General features: G+C 47.4%; 1 protein-coding gene across 1 annotated transcript in view; it reads left to right on the top strand.

Annotated features, from left to right (window-relative positions):
• Positions 1-18,770, top strand: part of LOXHD1 (lipoxygenase homology PLAT domains 1) — a 285,489-nt gene that overhangs the window by 94,589 nt on the left and 172,130 nt on the right. Inside the window, exons 11-12 of the mRNA XM_058168108.1 lie at positions 6,595-6,681; positions 18,232-18,367. Of these exons, the coding sequence (XP_058024091.1) occupies positions 6,595-6,681; positions 18,232-18,367 (223 nt within the window). The remainder of the gene's footprint in view (positions 1-6,594; positions 6,682-18,231; positions 18,368-18,770) is intronic.

Here is an 18,770-nt window from a genome sequence, read left to right on the forward strand (position 1 = left end):
TGCAAGTTTAAGGATGCGGTTTGCCGATGGTGCGAAAGAAAGGCCACATAGCGCAGGCCTGCGAGCCCCCAACCTTCCGCCAAAAATTCAAACCGACCAATCAGGCGGCGGAGCGTGGCGGCCCGGGATTGGTCCATTCAAAAAGGGCGCGAAACTAAATCAGACTGCTGTGAGAGTGGGTCACGCATCAACGAAACTAGAGGAAAAGATTTTTACCAGGACATACATTGAAGGGTGCCGTGCCAAATGGAAGTGGACACGGCTCATCGATCACGATCATGTCCTGGGACACCTCGTGAGAGACTTGCCTGCCATCGCGGCGCAAGCTACAAACCCAGAAGCTGGGTGCAGGACTACCAGGGAATCGGATCCCTGTTCGAGGGGTAACGTCCGTCCAAGTCAAGTATGGACAGTTCAGAAAACCCTGCCAATCACCATAGTTGATGGGACCTTGAGTTTGTTGGGACTGGACTGGTTCCGAGCTTTGGGCATGGGAGTGACCGGGGTCTTCAGGAATGAAGTCGACCTCAAACATGAACTTATGAAGGAGTTCGAGGGGCGTCTTCAAAGACTGCCTGGGCAAGTACAGGGGACCCCTATTTCCTTTAACCTAGACCCACAAGTTGCCCTATCCGGTTAAAGGCTAGGAGGGTTCCCTTTGCCCTAAAGCCTAAGATCGATCGGGAGTTGGACAAGCTAGTAAGCCAGGGGATACTAGTGCCCGTTGATCATGCAAAATGGGAGACACCCATAGTCACCCCAGTCAAACCGGACAGATCGGTCCGGATTTGCGCTGACTACAAGGCAACGCTAAACAAAGCGTTGCAGAAGAGTGCATACCCTGTCCCAGTAGTACAACACTTACTGCACTCGTTGGGACAAGGGCAAGTTTTCGCCAAGTTAGATTTGGCCCAAGCCTATCAGCAGTTACCCGTAGATAGCAGCACAGCTGAAGCGCAAACAATCGTCACGCACCGGGGTGCCTTTCAATGCACCCGGCTACAGTTTGGAGTTAGCGTGGCTCCTGGGTTATTCCAGAACCTAATGGAGCGGCTATTGCAGGGACTACCCGGGGTGGTACCCTACTTTGACGATGTCTTGGTTTCTGCTGAGAATTTAGAGGAATTGGGGGTAAGGCTTAGAAAGGTTTTGGGCATTTTCCGGTCTGCCGGGCTTAAGGTTAAGCTGAACAAATGCCAGATCGGGGTAGGATCCGTAGAATTCCTGGGCTACCGGATAGACAGGGAAGGGATCCACCCCACTGAGAGCAAGGTATGGGCCATCAGGAAGGCCCCCACTCCCCAAAACAAAACGGAGTTGCAGGCATTCTTGGGCCTGGTAAACTTCTATGCGGTGTTCTTGAAGAACAAGGCGACTATCGCTGAACCGCTACACAAATTACTAGCAAAGACAGCTGTATGGTCATGGGGAAAGGCGGAAGCTAAGGCATTCGAAGGAGTGAAGAACCTCCTATCCAGTGATAGCCTCCTTATTCAATACAATGGCACGTTGCCATTAGTGCTAGTTTGTGATGCATCTCCCTACGGGGTGGGGGCTGTGCTCAGCCACAGATTGCCAAATGGGACAGAAGCCCCTATAGCGTATTACTCCCGAACAATGTCTTCGGCTGAGAGGAACTATAGTCAGCTAGATAGGGAAGCATTGGCTATAGTCTCCGGGGTAAAGAAATTTCACGAATATGTATTCGGTCGTGACTTCGAGATAGTTACGGACCATAGACCCCTACTAGGCCTATTGGCAGGTGACCGCCCAACGCCCGTGGCTCTCTCACCCAGGCTGACCCGATGGACTATCTTCCTAGTGGCCTACTCTTACAAATTGCTTCACCGGTCGGGGAAGGAGTTAGGGCATGCGGACGCCCTGAGCAGATGCCCGTTACCGGAGACCATCGAAGACCCTACCCCGGGGGCACCCATCCTGCTAATTGACTCTTTGGACTCGGGTCCGGTCACATCCAAGGAAGTGGCCAGGGCATCTTACAAGGACATTACAATACGGACTGTAATTGGTTGGGTACAAAGGGGATGGCCCGCTGCGCCGGGCGAGCGTTTGAAGGAATTTGTAAAGCGAGAGGAGCTATCGGCTCAAGGGGTGTCTGTTATGGGGGATAGGGTGGTGATTCCGGAAAAATTACAGAAAAAGGTATTAGAACTTCTGCATGAAGGCCACCCGGGGATCGTGAGAATGAAGGGGTTAGCGAGGAGCTATGTGTGGTGGCCCTTGATGGACAAGGAAATTAGCGACAGGGTAGAGAAATGCCAAGCCTGCCAGGAGTCTAGGCCACTACCCCCTACAGCCCCAATCCGAGTGGGAGAAACCCCAGGGCCATGGTCTAGGATTCACATCGATTTTGCTGGCCCGTTCCACGGGCAAACCTTTCTAGTGATAGTTGATGCCTACTCCAAATGGCTAGAAATCATCCTTATGAGATCCATGACGGCCGAGTCCATGATCTCAGTCCTGAGACACCTGTTTGTAACCCATGGTTTGCCGACACCCTAGTTTCCGACAACGGCCCGCAATTCACGGCAACCCAGTTTGAGGGTACTTGGCGGAGGAGGGCATCAGACATGTCCTCTCGGCGCCTTTCCACCCAGCGACGAGCGGACTTGCAGAACGTTTCGTTCGGAGCGAAAGAAGCATTATCCAGATTAAGGCCAGGCGATTGGCAAACAAAATAGACACATTCCTAGCTGTCAACACAGAACCCCTGTGTGACAACTGGCGCAGCCAGCGGAGTTATTGATGGGCAGGAAACTCAGGTGCCCATTAGACCGCCTAAACCCAGCCTATACCCCAGATGGGTACAAGGGGGCACCCGGTAAAACGAGAGAAATGACAATAGGCGACTCAGTATGGGCACACAATTATAGTGAGGGCCCAACGTGGTTAAAAGGGACAATCCTTGAGATAACCGGGCCCAAATCATATCTGGTAGATATGGAGGATGGCCGGGTTTGGAAGCGCCACATAGACCAAATAAGGAGACGAAATAAGCCAGAAACAGATCAGCCAGGCCCTGACTACCACATGTTTGAATCCACAGCTGACTCAAACCGAGAAAAAACGCGGGACTTATCTGAATCCGACGAAGTCCAGCGACACCAACCGGTTCCTCCTGACGACTGCAGGGACGACGCTGCAAATAGTCCAGGGCCGGATGGCCTAGAGGAGGAGCTGGGAGGAACTCACAGTCCCTCCGGCCAGCTCGACTCACTCCCAGAGAATGAACTGCGCAGGTCCGAAAGGGTTAGGAGACGCCCTGTCTACTTGCGTGACTACGTAGAGAAATAAGATGCTAAAAATATGTAAATATGGTACAATGCGTTCTGGGAGGGAAGGAGTGTAATGTATCTTTAAAAGTTTTGGAGGGAAACTTGGGTGGGAAATAGCACGTTGCTGATTGGTTGAAGCCTCAGCCAAAACTGTATATAAAGAGGGGTTTTACCGCATGTGTTTGCTGGGTTCACTATAAACTAAAGAGCTGTTGTCACTCATCTGGTCTCCTGCCTCGTTATTGCCCGAATCTAACACAAAGGGTGGAAACTAATCAAGGAGAGAAGCAACTTAGAACCAAGGAGAAATTTCCTGAGAGTTAAAACAATTAATCAGTGGAACAACTTGCCTTCAGAAGTTGTGGATGCTCCAACATTGGAATTTTTTAAGAAGCGATTGGACAACCATTTGTCTGAAATGGTATAGAGTTCCCTGCCTCAGTGGTCAGTTGGACTAGAAGACCTCCAAGGTCCCTTCCAACTCTGTTATTCTGACATTCTTCAAGTAGGACAACTTGAGCCTGGTCATTTGCACCTCAAGGGACAACACTGTGAACCACATTTCATGGTTTAGCACAGGGGTCTCCAACCTTGGCAACTTTAAGACTTGTGAACTTCAACTCCCAGAATTCCTCAGCCAGCTTTGCTTTGCTGAGGAACTCTGGGAGCTGAAGTCCACAAGTCGTAAGTTGCCAAGGTTGAGACCCTGTTTAGCACCAACAGTAAACTAAACTTCTAGGTACATGAGAAAGGTGGTTAGTTACATTCAATTGAAGGCATATTAAGGGGTACACCTTCTACTCCTAAAACAGAGACATTTCTTGATATTTAGAGCAATTACTTACAGGAACAGCTTGTCTCCAGAAGTTGTGGTACTCCAACATTGGAATTTTTTAAGAAGCGATTGGACAACCATTTGTCTGAAATGGTATAGGGTTTCCTGCCTCAGTGGGCAGTTGGACTAGAAGACCTCCAAGGTCCCTTCCAACTCTGTTATTCTGACATTCTTCAAGTAGGACAACTTGAGCCTGGTCATTTGCACCTCAAGGGACAACACTGTGAACCACATTTCATGGTTTAGCACAGGGGTCTCCAACCTTGGCAACTTTAAGACTTGTGAACTTCAACTCCCAGAATTCCTCAGCCAGCTTTGCTTTGCTGAGGAACTCTGGGAGCTGAAGTCCACAAGTCGTAAAGTTGCCAAGGTTGGAGACCCCTGGTTTAGCACCAACAGTAAACTAAACTTCTAGGTACATGAGAAAGGTGGTTAGTTACATTCAATTGAAGGCATATTAAGGGGTACACCTTCTACTCCTAAAACAGAGACATTTCTTGATATTTAGAGCAATTACTTACAGGAACAGCTTGTCTCCAGAAGTTGTGGTACTCCAACACTGGAATTTTTAAGAAGAGACTGGACAAATGTTTGCCTGAAATGGTATATTCCACACTGGACAAGGGGGCTGGACTAGAAGATTTCCAAGGTCCCTTCCAACTCTATTATTCTGTTAAATTGTATGCACCTGAGAGCAGGACAAGAAGCAATGGATGGAAACTAATCAAGGAGAGAAGCAACCTAAAACTAAGGAGAATTTTCCTGACAATTAATCAGTGGAACAGCTTGCCTCCAGAAGTTGTGGATGCTCCAACACTGGAGATTTTTAAGGAGAGATTGGACAATCATGTGTCTAAAATGGTATAGGGCCGTTATGGTGAACCACAGGTGGCACATAGAGCCATATCAGTGGGCATGTGAGCATCTATTTAACACCACAGACAATACTTCTATCATTCAAAACGACCTTGATCATCTATCCGCTTGGCCTAAAAATTGGCAGCTCCAAATTTCAACCAGCAAATGCTCAGTCTTACATATAGGAAAAAAGAACCCAAACACTAGAATAGAATAGAATGTAGAATAGAATTTTATTGGCCAAGTGTGATTGGACACACAAGGAATTTGTCTTGGTGCCTATGCTCTCAGTGTACATAAAAGAAAAGATACGTTCATCAAGGTACAACACTTATAACACAATTGATGATCAATAAGTACATACTAGATGGACATTACCTTACAGACGACCCCCATCCCGTCAAAGACCTTGGAGTTTTCATGTCAAATGATCTAAGTGCCAAAGCCCACTGCAACTACATAGCAAAAAAAGCTCTAAGAGTTGTAAACCTAATTTTGTGTAGCTTCTTTTCCAAAAACACCACACTACTAACCAGAGCATATAAAACATTTGCTAGACCAATTCTAGAATACAGCTTGCCAGTTTGGAACCCTCATCAGATCTCTGACATCAATACAATTGAACATGTCCAGAAATATTTTACAAGAAGAGTTCTCCATTCCTCTGAAAACAATAAAATACCCTATCCCACCAGACTTGAAATCCTAAGCTTAGAAAACTTGGAACTCCGTCGCCTTCGACAAGACCTAAGCTTAACTCACAGAATCATCTATTGTAATGTCCTTCCTGTTAAAGACTACTTCAGCTTTAATTGCAATAATACTAGAGCAATTAATAGATTTAAACTTAATGTCAACCGCTTTAATCCAGATTGCAGAAAATATGACTTCTGTAACAGAATCATCAATGCTTGGAATACTTTACCTGACTCTGTGGTCTCTTCCCATAATCCTAAAAGTTTTATCCAAAAACTTTCTACTATTGACCTCACCCCATTCCTAAGAGGACCATAAGGGGTGTGCATAAGCGTACAAACGTGCCTACCGTTCCTGTCCTATTTTTCTTTTCTTCTTCCTATATATATGCTTATACCTCCTTATATTTACCCATATATGTGTTTATTTACTATATAATCTTTTTGTATGATACCTACATATATTGTTGTGACAAAATAAAATAAATAAAATAAATAAATTGTCCTAGTTCAGGTCTGGTGCTGGCCAACTGATTTTCAGGCCTTCTGGGCCCACTGGAAGTCAGGAAACAGGCTGTTTCTGGCCTTCGGATGGCCTCCGTGTGTGTTTTTTGCTCTCCCCAGGCTCCTAGAAAGGTTCTGGCACCTGCAGAAAGCAAAAAACGGGCCTTCCGGTCTCACCATGCCATTGTGTGTCAAAAGTAGGGGGAGCGTGGGGCGGTCGCATGCACATGTGTGTGTGGGCAGGGCTCATTGAATTATGGGTGTGGCCACACATGAGTGCGACCCCCCCCCACTCCCCCCACTTTTGGCACGTGACGGCAGAAAAGTTCGCCATCAGTAGTATAGGTCCTCCTCCTCCTCCAAGGTCCCTCCCAACTTTATTATTCTGTTGTGCTTATTTGTATAGATTGAGCTCCCAGATCTGGGTACGTTATTCAAAGTTCGGATATGGCACGAGAAACGGAGTCCTTTTTCTGGCTGGCATCTCAACAAGGTAAGAGGGAAAAACAGGCGGTTTCAGAAGTGAACCATGAGTCCTGAGCCGTTTTGAGAGGAAGCCTCACTAACAAATGCATTCCTAATAGCTTTTTGAGAGCTCATAGGTGACTCTAATGCTGACCCAGGTTGATATTCAGCAAGAACGAGCAGGTTTCTCTACTCTTAAGGACTCTTTTTGCCATTTGAAAACCCCGGTGTATCATTTCTAATTTTGATTATCCACTTCGAGCCATTGGAGTGGACATACTTGTCCATTTCTGCACATTGTATTTGAAGACGTAGCTACACAAATGGGAACAGATGTCAGGAAGAACAGCAGAAGCGACAGAGGGGATTGCAAAAAGAAGTCCTACAGCTTACAACCGTTCGTTTAGTGGCCGTTCAAAGTTACGCTTCTGACTGTTGCAACATCCCTGTGGTTACAACGATCAAAATTCAGGCACTTGGCAACTGACTCATACTTATGACCGTCGCTGTGTCCCAAGGTCGCATGATCCCATTTAGTGACTGTTGTGTCTGCGCCCCCCCGAGCTGGGCCCCCTGCCAGAAAGTGACTTGGAAAGTGAGGGGGAAGGGCCATCAGGACTTACCTCGGGAGCACCGGCTTCCTTGGCTAAGCTCCAGGAGCCAGAAGCAGGCCAGGTGGAGGAGATAACGAGGCCTCCATCCCCTGACTCTTTCCCCCCCCAGGCCACGCCTCCAGACCCAGCTGATGGCAATCAGGCCTGGCTGGACCCTAGGTTTCATAGGCAGGAGAGGCGGGAAGAACAGAAGCAGGGGTGGGGCAGGCCTAGGAAGTGCTGAGTCATGGAGCACCACCCCACAGGATATAAAAGCAGCGAGGGCTGCTATGCCTCTTCGTAGCAGGCAAATCAACTGCTTGACTAGAGCTGAAGTACTGTTTGTTTTTTTTTTTTTTGCAAAAATTTTTTATTTTTCCATAATAATTCCCACAATTTGACCAGTGTACAATACAATCACTTATCCAACAATCAGTCCTATACTCAAATTATACTCAGTCAGGGCTGCTCGACTGCCACTCCCCCCTTTAATCCTTTCTTCCCTTCTCATCCTTCTTAAACTTCCCCCACCACCTTCTCCTCGCTTTCCTACTTCCCCTCCTCTTTCCCACTTCTCACTACCATCCTTTCTAACCCTCTATCTCCTTCTTCTCCTCCTCCTATCCTTTCTTCTCCCTTCCTTCTTTCCTCCCTACCCACCTACCTACCTACTTTCTTCCTTCTTTACTCCTCTTTCCTTACCCTTTCCCTTCGGGAGTGTTTGCCGAGCAGTCCCGACATTACACCATTCCAACTTGTTTAATTCTACCATTATTCCTGTACAATGGCAACCAATCAATTTATAGTCTTCCCCTTCCCCACCTCCTTCCCCCCCCCCCCGAGACTTCCCAGAACAGAATACAGGGTATTGTAACTAACAAACATAATCTAAAATATAACATAAAACATATTCCATTTCACACCATCACACTATCAATTCCCTTCTTTCTTAAACTAATACATAATAATTCCTAACTTCACTCAAAACTAATTGATATTTTTAATCTGATACTTATTTTGAATATAATCAATCCACTTCCTCCATTCCAATATATATTTTTCTTGTGTACAGTCTTTCAAGTAGGCAGAAATTTTGCCATTTCTGCTAAATTTGATACTTTACTAATCCATTCTCCAATTGTAGGTAAGTCTTCTTTCTTCCAATATTGTGCAATCAATAATCTTGCAGCAGTTATTAAATTCAGAATCAGTTTTGTCTCTATAACAGTGCAATCTGAGATTATTCCTAATAAAAGAACTGTGGAACAAACTTGATCTTCTTTTCAAAATGTTCTGCATAATCCACCATATTTTAATCCAAAAGGCTTTAACTTTTTGCAAGTCCACCATATATGATAATAGGTAGCATCCTCACAATCACATCTCCAACATTTTGCTTTCACATTTGGATACATACATGACAGTTTTTAGGATCTAAATGCCATCTATAAAACATTTTATAAAATTTTCTCTTAAATTTTGTGCTTATGAATTTAACATTCCTCACCCAAATTTTTTCCCATGTTTCTAACATTATAGGTTGTTGAAAATTTTGTGCCCATTTTACCATACAATCTTTAACCAACTCCATTTATGAATCAATTTCAACCAATACATTATATAATCTCTTTATATGCTGTTGACCTTGATCTTTTATTTGTTTTACCAGATTATCATCACTTTGCCTTATACCATTTTTCTGATCTATTTTCCATCTAGATTGCAATTGTCCATACTGGAACCATGTATAATTTTTTCCTTCATCCCTCAATTTCTCCCTAGATTTCAACTGTAATTCCCCTTTTTCCATAGTCAAAAGCTCTTTGTAAGTGATAACTTCCATTTTTTGTAATATATTTATATTCTCTATCATATGTCTGGGGATGGTCCATATTGGTATCTTTCCATCTAACTTATATTGATATTTTTTCCAAATCCTCAACAACGCACTTCTGACCATATTATTCTTAAATGTCTTATCAATTTTCTTGTCATATATTACATATGCGTGCCATCCATATAACAAACCACTTTAAGTCCCCGGATTCGTAAAGCAAGTTCCATAGCTCTATATTGTACCAAAACAATTTCATCATCAACTTTATCCATTTTACATTGAACTGCCTCAATCTTATTTTCCAATTTTAAATTAACTTTCTTTATTTCTTCTACTTCCTGCTCCAATAAAATCACATTTGATGCCAGACCCTGTACTGCTGACACCAAACCTTCTTTAACTTCTTTATTTCCAGTTTGAATTTCTAACATCTGTTTTTTCATCTCTGACATTTCTTCTGTAATTAATTTAAACTTATCCTCTATCTGGGAAGTTTGCCAATTCATAGCATCTTTAAGAGATTCTTTCATAAATTCTTTCAGGTTATCCTGAAGTGCTTCCAAATTTAATGATTTTGTATCTGCTGTATGTGCTGGAGAGACTCCCGGTGTTAATGTTCCTGGGGTTTTTGTAACAGTTGACTTTAATTGTTTTGCCGCCATCTCTTAAAATTTCTCTTTAACTTAATATTACGTATAAACCTTTTAAGTCTTTTTTTTTTTCCAGTCTCAGTATCTCTTCTCCCTTCTCATTACAATGTTTAAAAAAAAAAATTTCCAGTTGGCCTCAGCTACAACAGACAGTGAGACTTGTAACACTTTCGTTTTCAACTGTGTAGCTCATTAAAGAAAGATCGGCATTTTCACTTTGAAATCAGATCCAAAACTTAAAAAAAAAAATAACAGGGAATTGATTGATTACTTGCTTTTATAATTAGAGCTCTCCTGTTTCTGTTCAGTCCGGTATTATCTTCTTTAAGTTAAAATTGGTCCCGGAAGTTGGTCGCGGCAATTAGGTCTGCCGGAGCAGGAAAAAAGCCTCAGATCTGGAGCACTTTGAAGTTCTGAGGGGGCTTAACCCTTCGAGCCCCCTGGTATCTTCCAGGAGCTCTAGGGAAGCTCTACCTCTGCTTCCTTTTGCTCACCACCGCTTCTTCTCCCGAAGAGGGGGGTTTCCGAACTGCTGGACAGCTGATTGTCGCTGTCTTAGCAGTCCAACATGATCCAGAGGTTGGTGACCAGAAAGATCACCTCCATTGCCAACGGAGCCAACCAGCGTACTGTTTGTTGACTCATCGGCATCAAGGGAGATAACAGAGACACTTGGCAGACGCTCGCTAGTTTGCTGCCAGAGCTGATAGTGCCGGCTAATTAAGCCATCGCTCGGACGGAGGCGAGGGGGGGACAGAACAGTGACTTTCGGACACTGTAGCGGGTTCGCTTAACAACTGTGGCAAGAGAGGTCATAAAATAGGGCAAACCTCACTTGATCATTGCCTTGCTTAGCAACAGAAACATTGGCCTCCGTTACGGTTGTGAGCGGAAGACTAATTGTACTTCCTTTTATTTATTTTATTTTATTTGGCTTCCATATAGTGCCATTTGCTGACTGACTTTCCTTGTAGGGCAGTGATGGCGAAACTTTGACGTGCCCGCGTGCTGACCTGCGCGCCGGAAGTGGCACACAAAACCATCCCGTGAGGTATGCACGGCCCTGCTGGCCTTCGCATGCGCAGGAGCTCCGATACCCAGAAGAACGGCGGTCCATCGTACATGCGTGGGCTGGCATCTGAACACCCAGATACCGGCACGGAAGCGCGCCCGACGAACAGCTGGCCATCACAGTGTATTTTTTTCTGAACAAAATATCAGCCAGGTAGACATTTACATCCAGTTCAGTTTTTTCCAACACCATTTATAATGCTTTTAGCAATATATTTTCCTTCCCCACCTTTTTTATTTCCCTATTTACATTTCTCTTAAAAATTCTAATCTAACCCTCCATCCCCAATCTTTAGCCAAATCTATTCCTCCCCCCCCCTTTTTTTTCTTTTCCCATTTATATTAAAACCCTATATTCCCATTTATTAATTTCTTTTTTTTTATTATTTGAATTTATATCCCGCCCTTCTCCGAAGACTCAGGGCGGCTTACACTATGTTAAGCAATAGTCTTCATCTATTTGTATATTATATACAAAGTCAACTTTATTCCCCCCAACAATCTGGGTCCTCATTTTACCTACCTTATAAAGGATGGAAGGCTGAGTCAACCTTGGGCCTGGTGGGGCTTGAACTTGCAGTAATTGCAAGCAGCTGTGTTAATAACAGACAGACTTGGTCTGCTGAGCCACCAGAGGTCTTTCTTTTCAGTCTCCATAGCATCCACATCAATCATCTCCTTACATTTCAATGATAGTTTTAAAATTGCTATTCATAATCTTATAAAAAAAACAAAAAAAAACAAGCAGGCATTCCCATCATTTCAGAGTCTAATATTTATATATTCCCATCTCGTTAATATTTCAACCTTTAATTTATTTCAATTCCCTTCTTTCTTTTTCTTAAAATTCCTTGCTCTCTTTGCTTCTCCTATATTTCTATCCATTCTCCTTTTTTCCTCTTCCCTCATTTTTTGGTTCTCTCTATTAGTCCCTATGTAGTCCTTTGACTTCGTATTTTTTTCCCCTTCCCTTCTTTCTTCCCTTGTTCCTTCCATCCCACCTTGTTCTTCCCCCACTTCTTGTTTTCAGTATTTTTTCATTTAGTTTCATCCGCTTTTTGGTGCTATTTCCCTTTTTTGTGTTCTCCTTTTCTAGATATTTTGTTCAGAAACAATACATTGTATGTTGTTGTTGGTGTGTAAAAAATAAAATAAAAAAATCCAACCCCCCCCCCCCGAACAGCTGGCCATCACACATGCGCGTAACGTCAACCCGGAAGGTCGGAAGTGTTGTGACCCAGGTTCCTGGACCCGGACTCCTGGACTCGGATGATTCAGAAAGTGAGGGAGAAGACCTGGCCAGCCCTGCTTCTCTTGAGCCCTTTCCCTCCCTGGCACCCACTCAAAGGGAGGAGGAGGGGCCGGCACAGCCTGATTCCATGGAGCCTCCTTCTGATTTGGCAACGCCCCAAGAACAGTTTTGGAGCAATGCAAGGTTACGAGATAGGATCACGCAGCAGCGGAAGAGTTGGGACAAAGCCAAGTCATAATTGTCATGCAGTGACATCTGCAGAGACTATAAATAGGAGGCGGGACTTCCTGGTTTTTTGTCTTGGACAAAGTAATGAGTTGGCGTGAGCTAATGAATTGGCGCGAGCTAACTGTTTCAATGGAGGGAAGAATATATTCGTGAGTAATTCTGGCCTTATCTATAATTTCCTCGTTATCTCCAGAAACTTGGCAGGCCCGTGGGTAGACGTGGCCAGGACATGTATCTATGTAAATAAAAGGAAAAAGGAAGGCCTCTGACTGACTCTTTGCTGGGAGTATTGGGGAAGGAAACAGAACATTTTGTCCAAGACCCGACTAAAACATCTTCCACCAAAGATGGATCAGCAGCAGGTACAGCAGCAGTTAGAGCAGCTACAAGTGGCTAATCAACAGCTCCAGCAGCAAGTGGCTCACTTGGCAGGCCAACTTGCTGCCAGGAATGTGCCTGCAGCCCCCATCCTCCCACTCCTCCTCCTCGTTGCAGTGCCCGATAACCGTGCGGATAAGTTTTCTGGGCAGCCTGAGATGTTCCCGACCTTCTTGGGACAGTGCCAGCTCTACATGGCTATGAGGCCAGAGGATTTCCCAGGCGACCGGGCTAAGGTGGCCTTCGTGATTAACCTTCTTTCCGGCTCGGCTGCTCGATGGGCCACGCCCTCTTGCTCCAGGACAGCCCCTGCTGGCGGACCAACAGCGGCAGCACCTCGCACCATGCAGCGGGAGCGGATGGGCGCCTTAAGGAACTCCGTCTGGAAGCCCCCGCCGCGCTTTGTGCCCCAACTGGAATGATGCAGCGCTGGTGGCCCCAGTCCTGGCGTGACCCTCGGAGCGGGCAGGCCCGACCTGGCCCTGGTGCCGTCTCCCCATGCGTTGCGGTAGACTCTGGGCCCCTCGGCATCTGATTCTGGACACACGGATATGGTTGGGGAACCAGTCGGACGGGCTCCAGGCGCATGCGCTGGTGGACTCAGGGGCCACAACAAACTTTATGGACCAGGCCTTTGTGACCCAGTTTGCGGTCCCGTGGTTCGGTGGACCCTCGATCGGTAGAGACAATTGATGGGCGAGAACTGGTGTCCGGCCCCATTAAATTCGCCACCCAGCCTTTGCGCCTGGCTATTGGGGACCATGAGGAGGCGATCAGTTTTATGTCACGGCGGACCTTCATTTCCTTGGTCCTTGGGATGGCCTGGCCGGACCCCGATCCTCAGGTGGCCTGGTGGCGGGCGCCATCTCTTTCCGAGTCTGCAGTCGTCGACCACATCCGCCACACCTGTGCCGCCAGAACGTCCCCACCGCTGCCATCACCTTGCCTCCTGAGCTGGCGGACTTCGCCGGCGTGTTCAGCGAGAAAGGCGGACCGACTACCCGCGCCCTCGATTGCCCGTGGACCTTCTGCCCAACGCACCACTGCCTGTGGGGCGCCTGTATTCCATGTCGGGCCGAGTTGGCCGCCCTCAGGGACTTCCTGGACAAAAACCTGGCCCGAGGTTCATCCGGCCTTCAAAGTCCCTCTCTCGGCCCCGGTCCTCTTGTGAAGAAGAAGACAGGGGACTTGCGCCTATGCTGTGATTACCGCTACGCCATTACGGTGCGGAATCGCTACCCCTGCCGCTCATCCGGAGCTACTGGAAAGGTTGCGGGAGGCCACGATCTTCACCAAGCTCGATCTCCGGGGCCTACAACCTGGTGCGGATGCGAGGAGGCGAATGGAAGGCGGCATTCGGCACCGATACGGACACTCTGAATACACTGTCATGCCATTTGGGTTGACCAACGCTCCGCCGTTTTCAGCACTTCATGAGCAGCGTGTTCGAGACATGTTGGATCGGTTCGTGGTTATCTACCTGACGACATCCTGATTTACTCGGTCCAGGAAAGCCACCTTCGACACGTCGGTCTGGTTCTGCAACGCTTGCGGGAGCAACAACTCAATCGAAGCTGGAGAAATCGTCTTCTTCCGGACTTCCATAGAATTCCTCGGGCATATCATCTCGCCCGAGGCATAGCCATGGACCCATGTAAAGTAGAAGCTTTGTGTAGCTGGGAAGCCCTCGTCGGGTGAAGGATGTTCAGCGCCTGCTGGGCCGCCAACTACTACGGACCTTCATCCGGGCTTCGCCACACTGACAGCTCCACTTACCCAGCTCCTCAGGAAGAAGGTTGCGTTCGGTGGGGTCCCCGCAGCAAGAAGCATTCACAGCCCTCAAGAAAGCCTTCGTCACGGAACCCGTCCTGAGGCATCCCGACCGCTCCGGCCTTTTGTGGTGAAACAGACGCGTCAATGTGGCTCTGGGGCGGTGCTGCTACAGGCTCCGGCGAATGGTGGCACACTTTTCCCTCGCTTACTACTCCGGAAACTCAATCCTTCCGAGCGCAACTACACTATCTGGGAAAAGAGTTGCTGGCTATCAAGGCTGCATTCGAGGCTTGGCGACACCATCTGGAGGGCCCGACATCAGGTGGAGGTCGAGCGGACCATCGGAATCTCGAGCACCTCACCACAGCTCGGAAGTTGAACCAGCGGCAGATCCGGTGGTCATTGTTTTGCCGGTTCAACTTCCGCGTGACCTACATTCCCAGCGGTCACAACCGGAGGGCGGATGCCCTGTCCGCAAGCCAGAGTACCTCTGCGCCAAGGACCCCTTCCTCCACGGACAGTGCTGCGGCAGAAGCCTTGGCCGCAGCACGGAGCCAGTGGACTTGCGGGCCCAGGTGCGAGAGGCGCAGCGCCAGGACGCCTGGTCGCAGCAAAGGAGGCGGAGGTGGGCCCCACGTCTCCTTGGACCTTGGAGGAGGACTTACTCAAGTTTGAGGCGATTATATGTGCCCACAGGACCACTCCGAGCCCTCGTCATGACCCAGTGCCACGACAACCCTGCAGCAGGACATTTTGGGTTCTTCAAGACCCTCCACCTGGTGACACGGACCTTTTGGTGGCCCAGTGCGGCATGATATACATGCCTCGTGACATCCTGCGTACCGTGCCGGCAAGCCAAGACCGCCACGGGGCCTCCCGGCTCCTCCAGCCCTTGCCGACACCCGACAGACCCTGGGGGGCGATCTCTATGGACTTCCTGACAGACCTGCCGCCGTCCTCTGGGTTCACCACGGTGCTGGTGGTGGTGGACATGCTCACCAAGATGGCACACTTCATCCCATGCCGCGGACTGCCCACAGCCGCAAAAACAGCCCGTCTCTTTCTGCAGCACATCTTCCGCCTCCATGGTCTACCGGACAGGGTGGTTTCGGACCGCGGAGTTCAGTTCACAGCCCGCTTCTGGAAGAGCCTGATGGCCGCGTTGGAGGTGCAGGTGTGTCTGTCGTCATCGCACCATCCGGAGACCGACGGGGGTACAGAGAAGGTCATCGGTATACTGGAACAGTATCTCCGTTGCTTCATCAACCAGCAACAGGACAACTGGGCCGACTACCTGTCCCTGGCGGAGTTTGCTTTTAACAACTCTCAGCACACCTCTACTCAGATGACCCGTTCTTTGCCAATGTGGGGTACCATCCGCGGCTCTTCCCTCTGGCACCACCGGACTCTCCTGTTCCCGAAACGCAGACCTTCCTGACGGAATTGCATGCGGTCCAACAGTTGGTACGTCAGCAGCTGAATCGGGCAAAGGAGGACTACAAACGGTCCGCCGACCGCTCCCGACGGGCAACGCCCCGCTGGCAGTTGGAGACCGGTGTGGCTCTCCACCAAACACCTCCCGTCCGACCGCCCGGTAAAGAAGTTGGACCACCGATTCATCGGCCCGTTCCCTGTCGAGGCAGTCATCAACCCGGTAGCCTACCGACTGACCCTGCCACGATCCATGCGGATCCACCCGTTTTCACGGTCCCTTCTGGTTCCTGAGGCCACACCGAGTCCCCTTCGGTGCCCAACAGCACCCGTCACTGTGGCGAGGCGGATCGGAGGAATCTGAAGTCCACAGCGAGACTCCCGCTGGCTGAAGGGTCGTTTCCAATATTTGATCGCGTGGAAGGGATACGGGACTGATTTCTCCTGGGTAGATGCCTCCGGCGTTCATGCCCCTGACCTGGTGCAGGCCTTCCATGAGCAGAACCCAGCCCGACCGCATCCCGATCGTCAGCCCGGGGAAGGGCCCTGCGGTGAGGATAGTGTTGTGACCCAGGTTCCTGGACCCGGACTCCTGGACTCGGATGATTCAGAAAGTGAGGAGAAGACCTGGCCAGCCCTGCTTCTCTTGAGCCCTTTCCTCCCTGGCACCCACTCAAAGGGAGGAGGAGGGCCGGCACAGCCTGATTCCATGGAGCCTTCTTCTGATTTGGCAACGCCCAAGAACAGTTTTGGAGCAATGCAAGGTTACGAGACAGGATCGCCGCAAGCAGCAGCGGAAGAGTTGGGACAAAGCCAAGTCATAATTGTCATGCAGTGACATCTGCAGAGACTATAAATAGGAGGCGGGACTTCCTGGTTTTTTGTCTTGGACAAAGTAATGAGTTGGCGTGAGCTAATGAATTGGCGCGAGCTAACTGTTTCAATGGAGGGAAGAATATATTCGTGAGTAATTCTGGCCTTATCTATAATTTCCTCGTTATCTCCAGAAACTTGGCAGGCCCGTGGGTAGACGTGGCCAGGACATGTATCTATGTAAATAAAAGGAAAAAAGGAAGGCCTCTGACGGACTCTTTGCTGGGAGTATTGGGGGAAGGGAAACAGAACAGGAAGCTCTTCCGAGTTCCGCTGCTCCCATGCGCATGACAGCCAGCTGACCGGAGCGTGTGTGATCACAGGAACACGTAATAGGAGCAAGCGAGGACGTGCATTCTTCGCAGGATGGTTTCACGCGCCGCTTCTGGCATGCATGCCATAGGTTCGCCGACACTGTTATAGGGTATCTTCCAATTCTTGAATTCTAAGGTGCTATCATGTTTCTCCAAAAATAAGACTGGGTCTTAATATTAATTTTTGCTCCAAAGGACACATTAGGGCTTATTTTCCAGTTAGGTCTTATTTTTTGGGAAGTACAGTACTAAATGCATCCATCTGGCTGATAATCTTAACTGGGGCTTATTTTTGGGGTAGCATTACATTACATGATAAGCATCCTGAAAAATCGTGCCTTATTTTTCCGGTTAGGCCTTATTTTCGGAGTAGTAGTTTATTTATTTATTTATTTATTTATTAAATTTGTATACCGCCCTTCTCCCGAAGGACTCAGGGCGGTTCACAGCCAAGTAAAATAGACAATACAATATAAATACAATTAAAATACAATTAAAAAACTTATTAAAATTGGCCACAATTAAAATTTGAGACTAAAACCCATTAAAAAACCCATAAACTTAAAAACTAACCCAGGCCAGCGCAGATAAATAAGTAAGTTTTAAGTAGTCCCAACCCTTCAGCCATTGTATAATTTTTAACCATATTAATCTTAGTTTACTGGATGATGTTCAACGGTAAGATTCTTCTTTTCTGTCTTGATCCAGAATATTATTAATAAGGATGCAATGTTTTGCAATTTCTTCCTCAGCTTGGTATTAAGCATGTTTACCCAGAAATAATCCTTCTAAGTGCAAGTAACCTGCTGTCTAGTTAAATGTTTTGAGATTTAAAATCTTACAGTGTAATCCTATATGTTTATCCAGATGTGAGCTTATAGCCTGAGTCAACAGAAAAGAAGTCCTGATTTATTAGACAGATGATATAAACTTCTTAAATATATCTGTAGTGCAAACAGTTTAAATACCAAAGACTTCAGGTTCTCCTTTAACAGAAGAGAATGTTAACACATTTTAGAAGGAACGTTTTGCTGTTTTCCCAATTCACCTCAACTCCGTTTTTATTCGCATAAACCCCGTGTCACCATCTCCTTCCAAGTACTATGAGATTCCAAATACGCCTGATATATCATTGGGTTATGTATTCTCACAGCCTTTTTTCCTCCCAATGATTCAAGGTCACTCTTTTGAAAACTCTAACAAAGCAGAAATACACCTTCAACTGTGGACGTTGGTTAGATATCAATGAGGATGACAATGAGATTGTGCGGGAGCTGGCCGCAGAAGGACCACTGGTGGCCGAAGTGATGCCAGGTGAGAAAAAAGAGGGAGGAAGGCGAAGCAACCTAGAACTGAGAAGAAATTTCCTGACAGTTAGGGTTAGGGTTAGGGAGAAGGAAATCATTTAGCAGTTCAAATATCCAAAGCCGAATTAGGTGGAGGATCCAGAAATTGATTGGAAGGCAAGTTGGAGGAAGGAAACAGTGAAATTAAATGATGTCGTGTCCCACTCCTCCGCTGACGGCTGGGTCAGGGAAATCCGAATCAGGCTTGCCTCTGCAGCTCTGCCCAAAGTCCTAGCAAAGTCCTCAGAGCAGGCAGGAGACCAGTAAGTGACTTCAGCAAGATAAGTTTGACTTTGCCTGACTCAGAGACTGCCAGAAAGCAGATCCTTTATATAGGCCATGGGGTGTGGCTCCATGACTCAGCACTCATT

Source organism: Ahaetulla prasina, chromosome 2 (genome assembly GCF_028640845.1).
Source record: "Ahaetulla prasina isolate Xishuangbanna chromosome 2, ASM2864084v1, whole genome shotgun sequence".
NCBI lineage: Eukaryota > Metazoa > Chordata > Lepidosauria > Squamata > Colubridae > Ahaetulla > Ahaetulla prasina.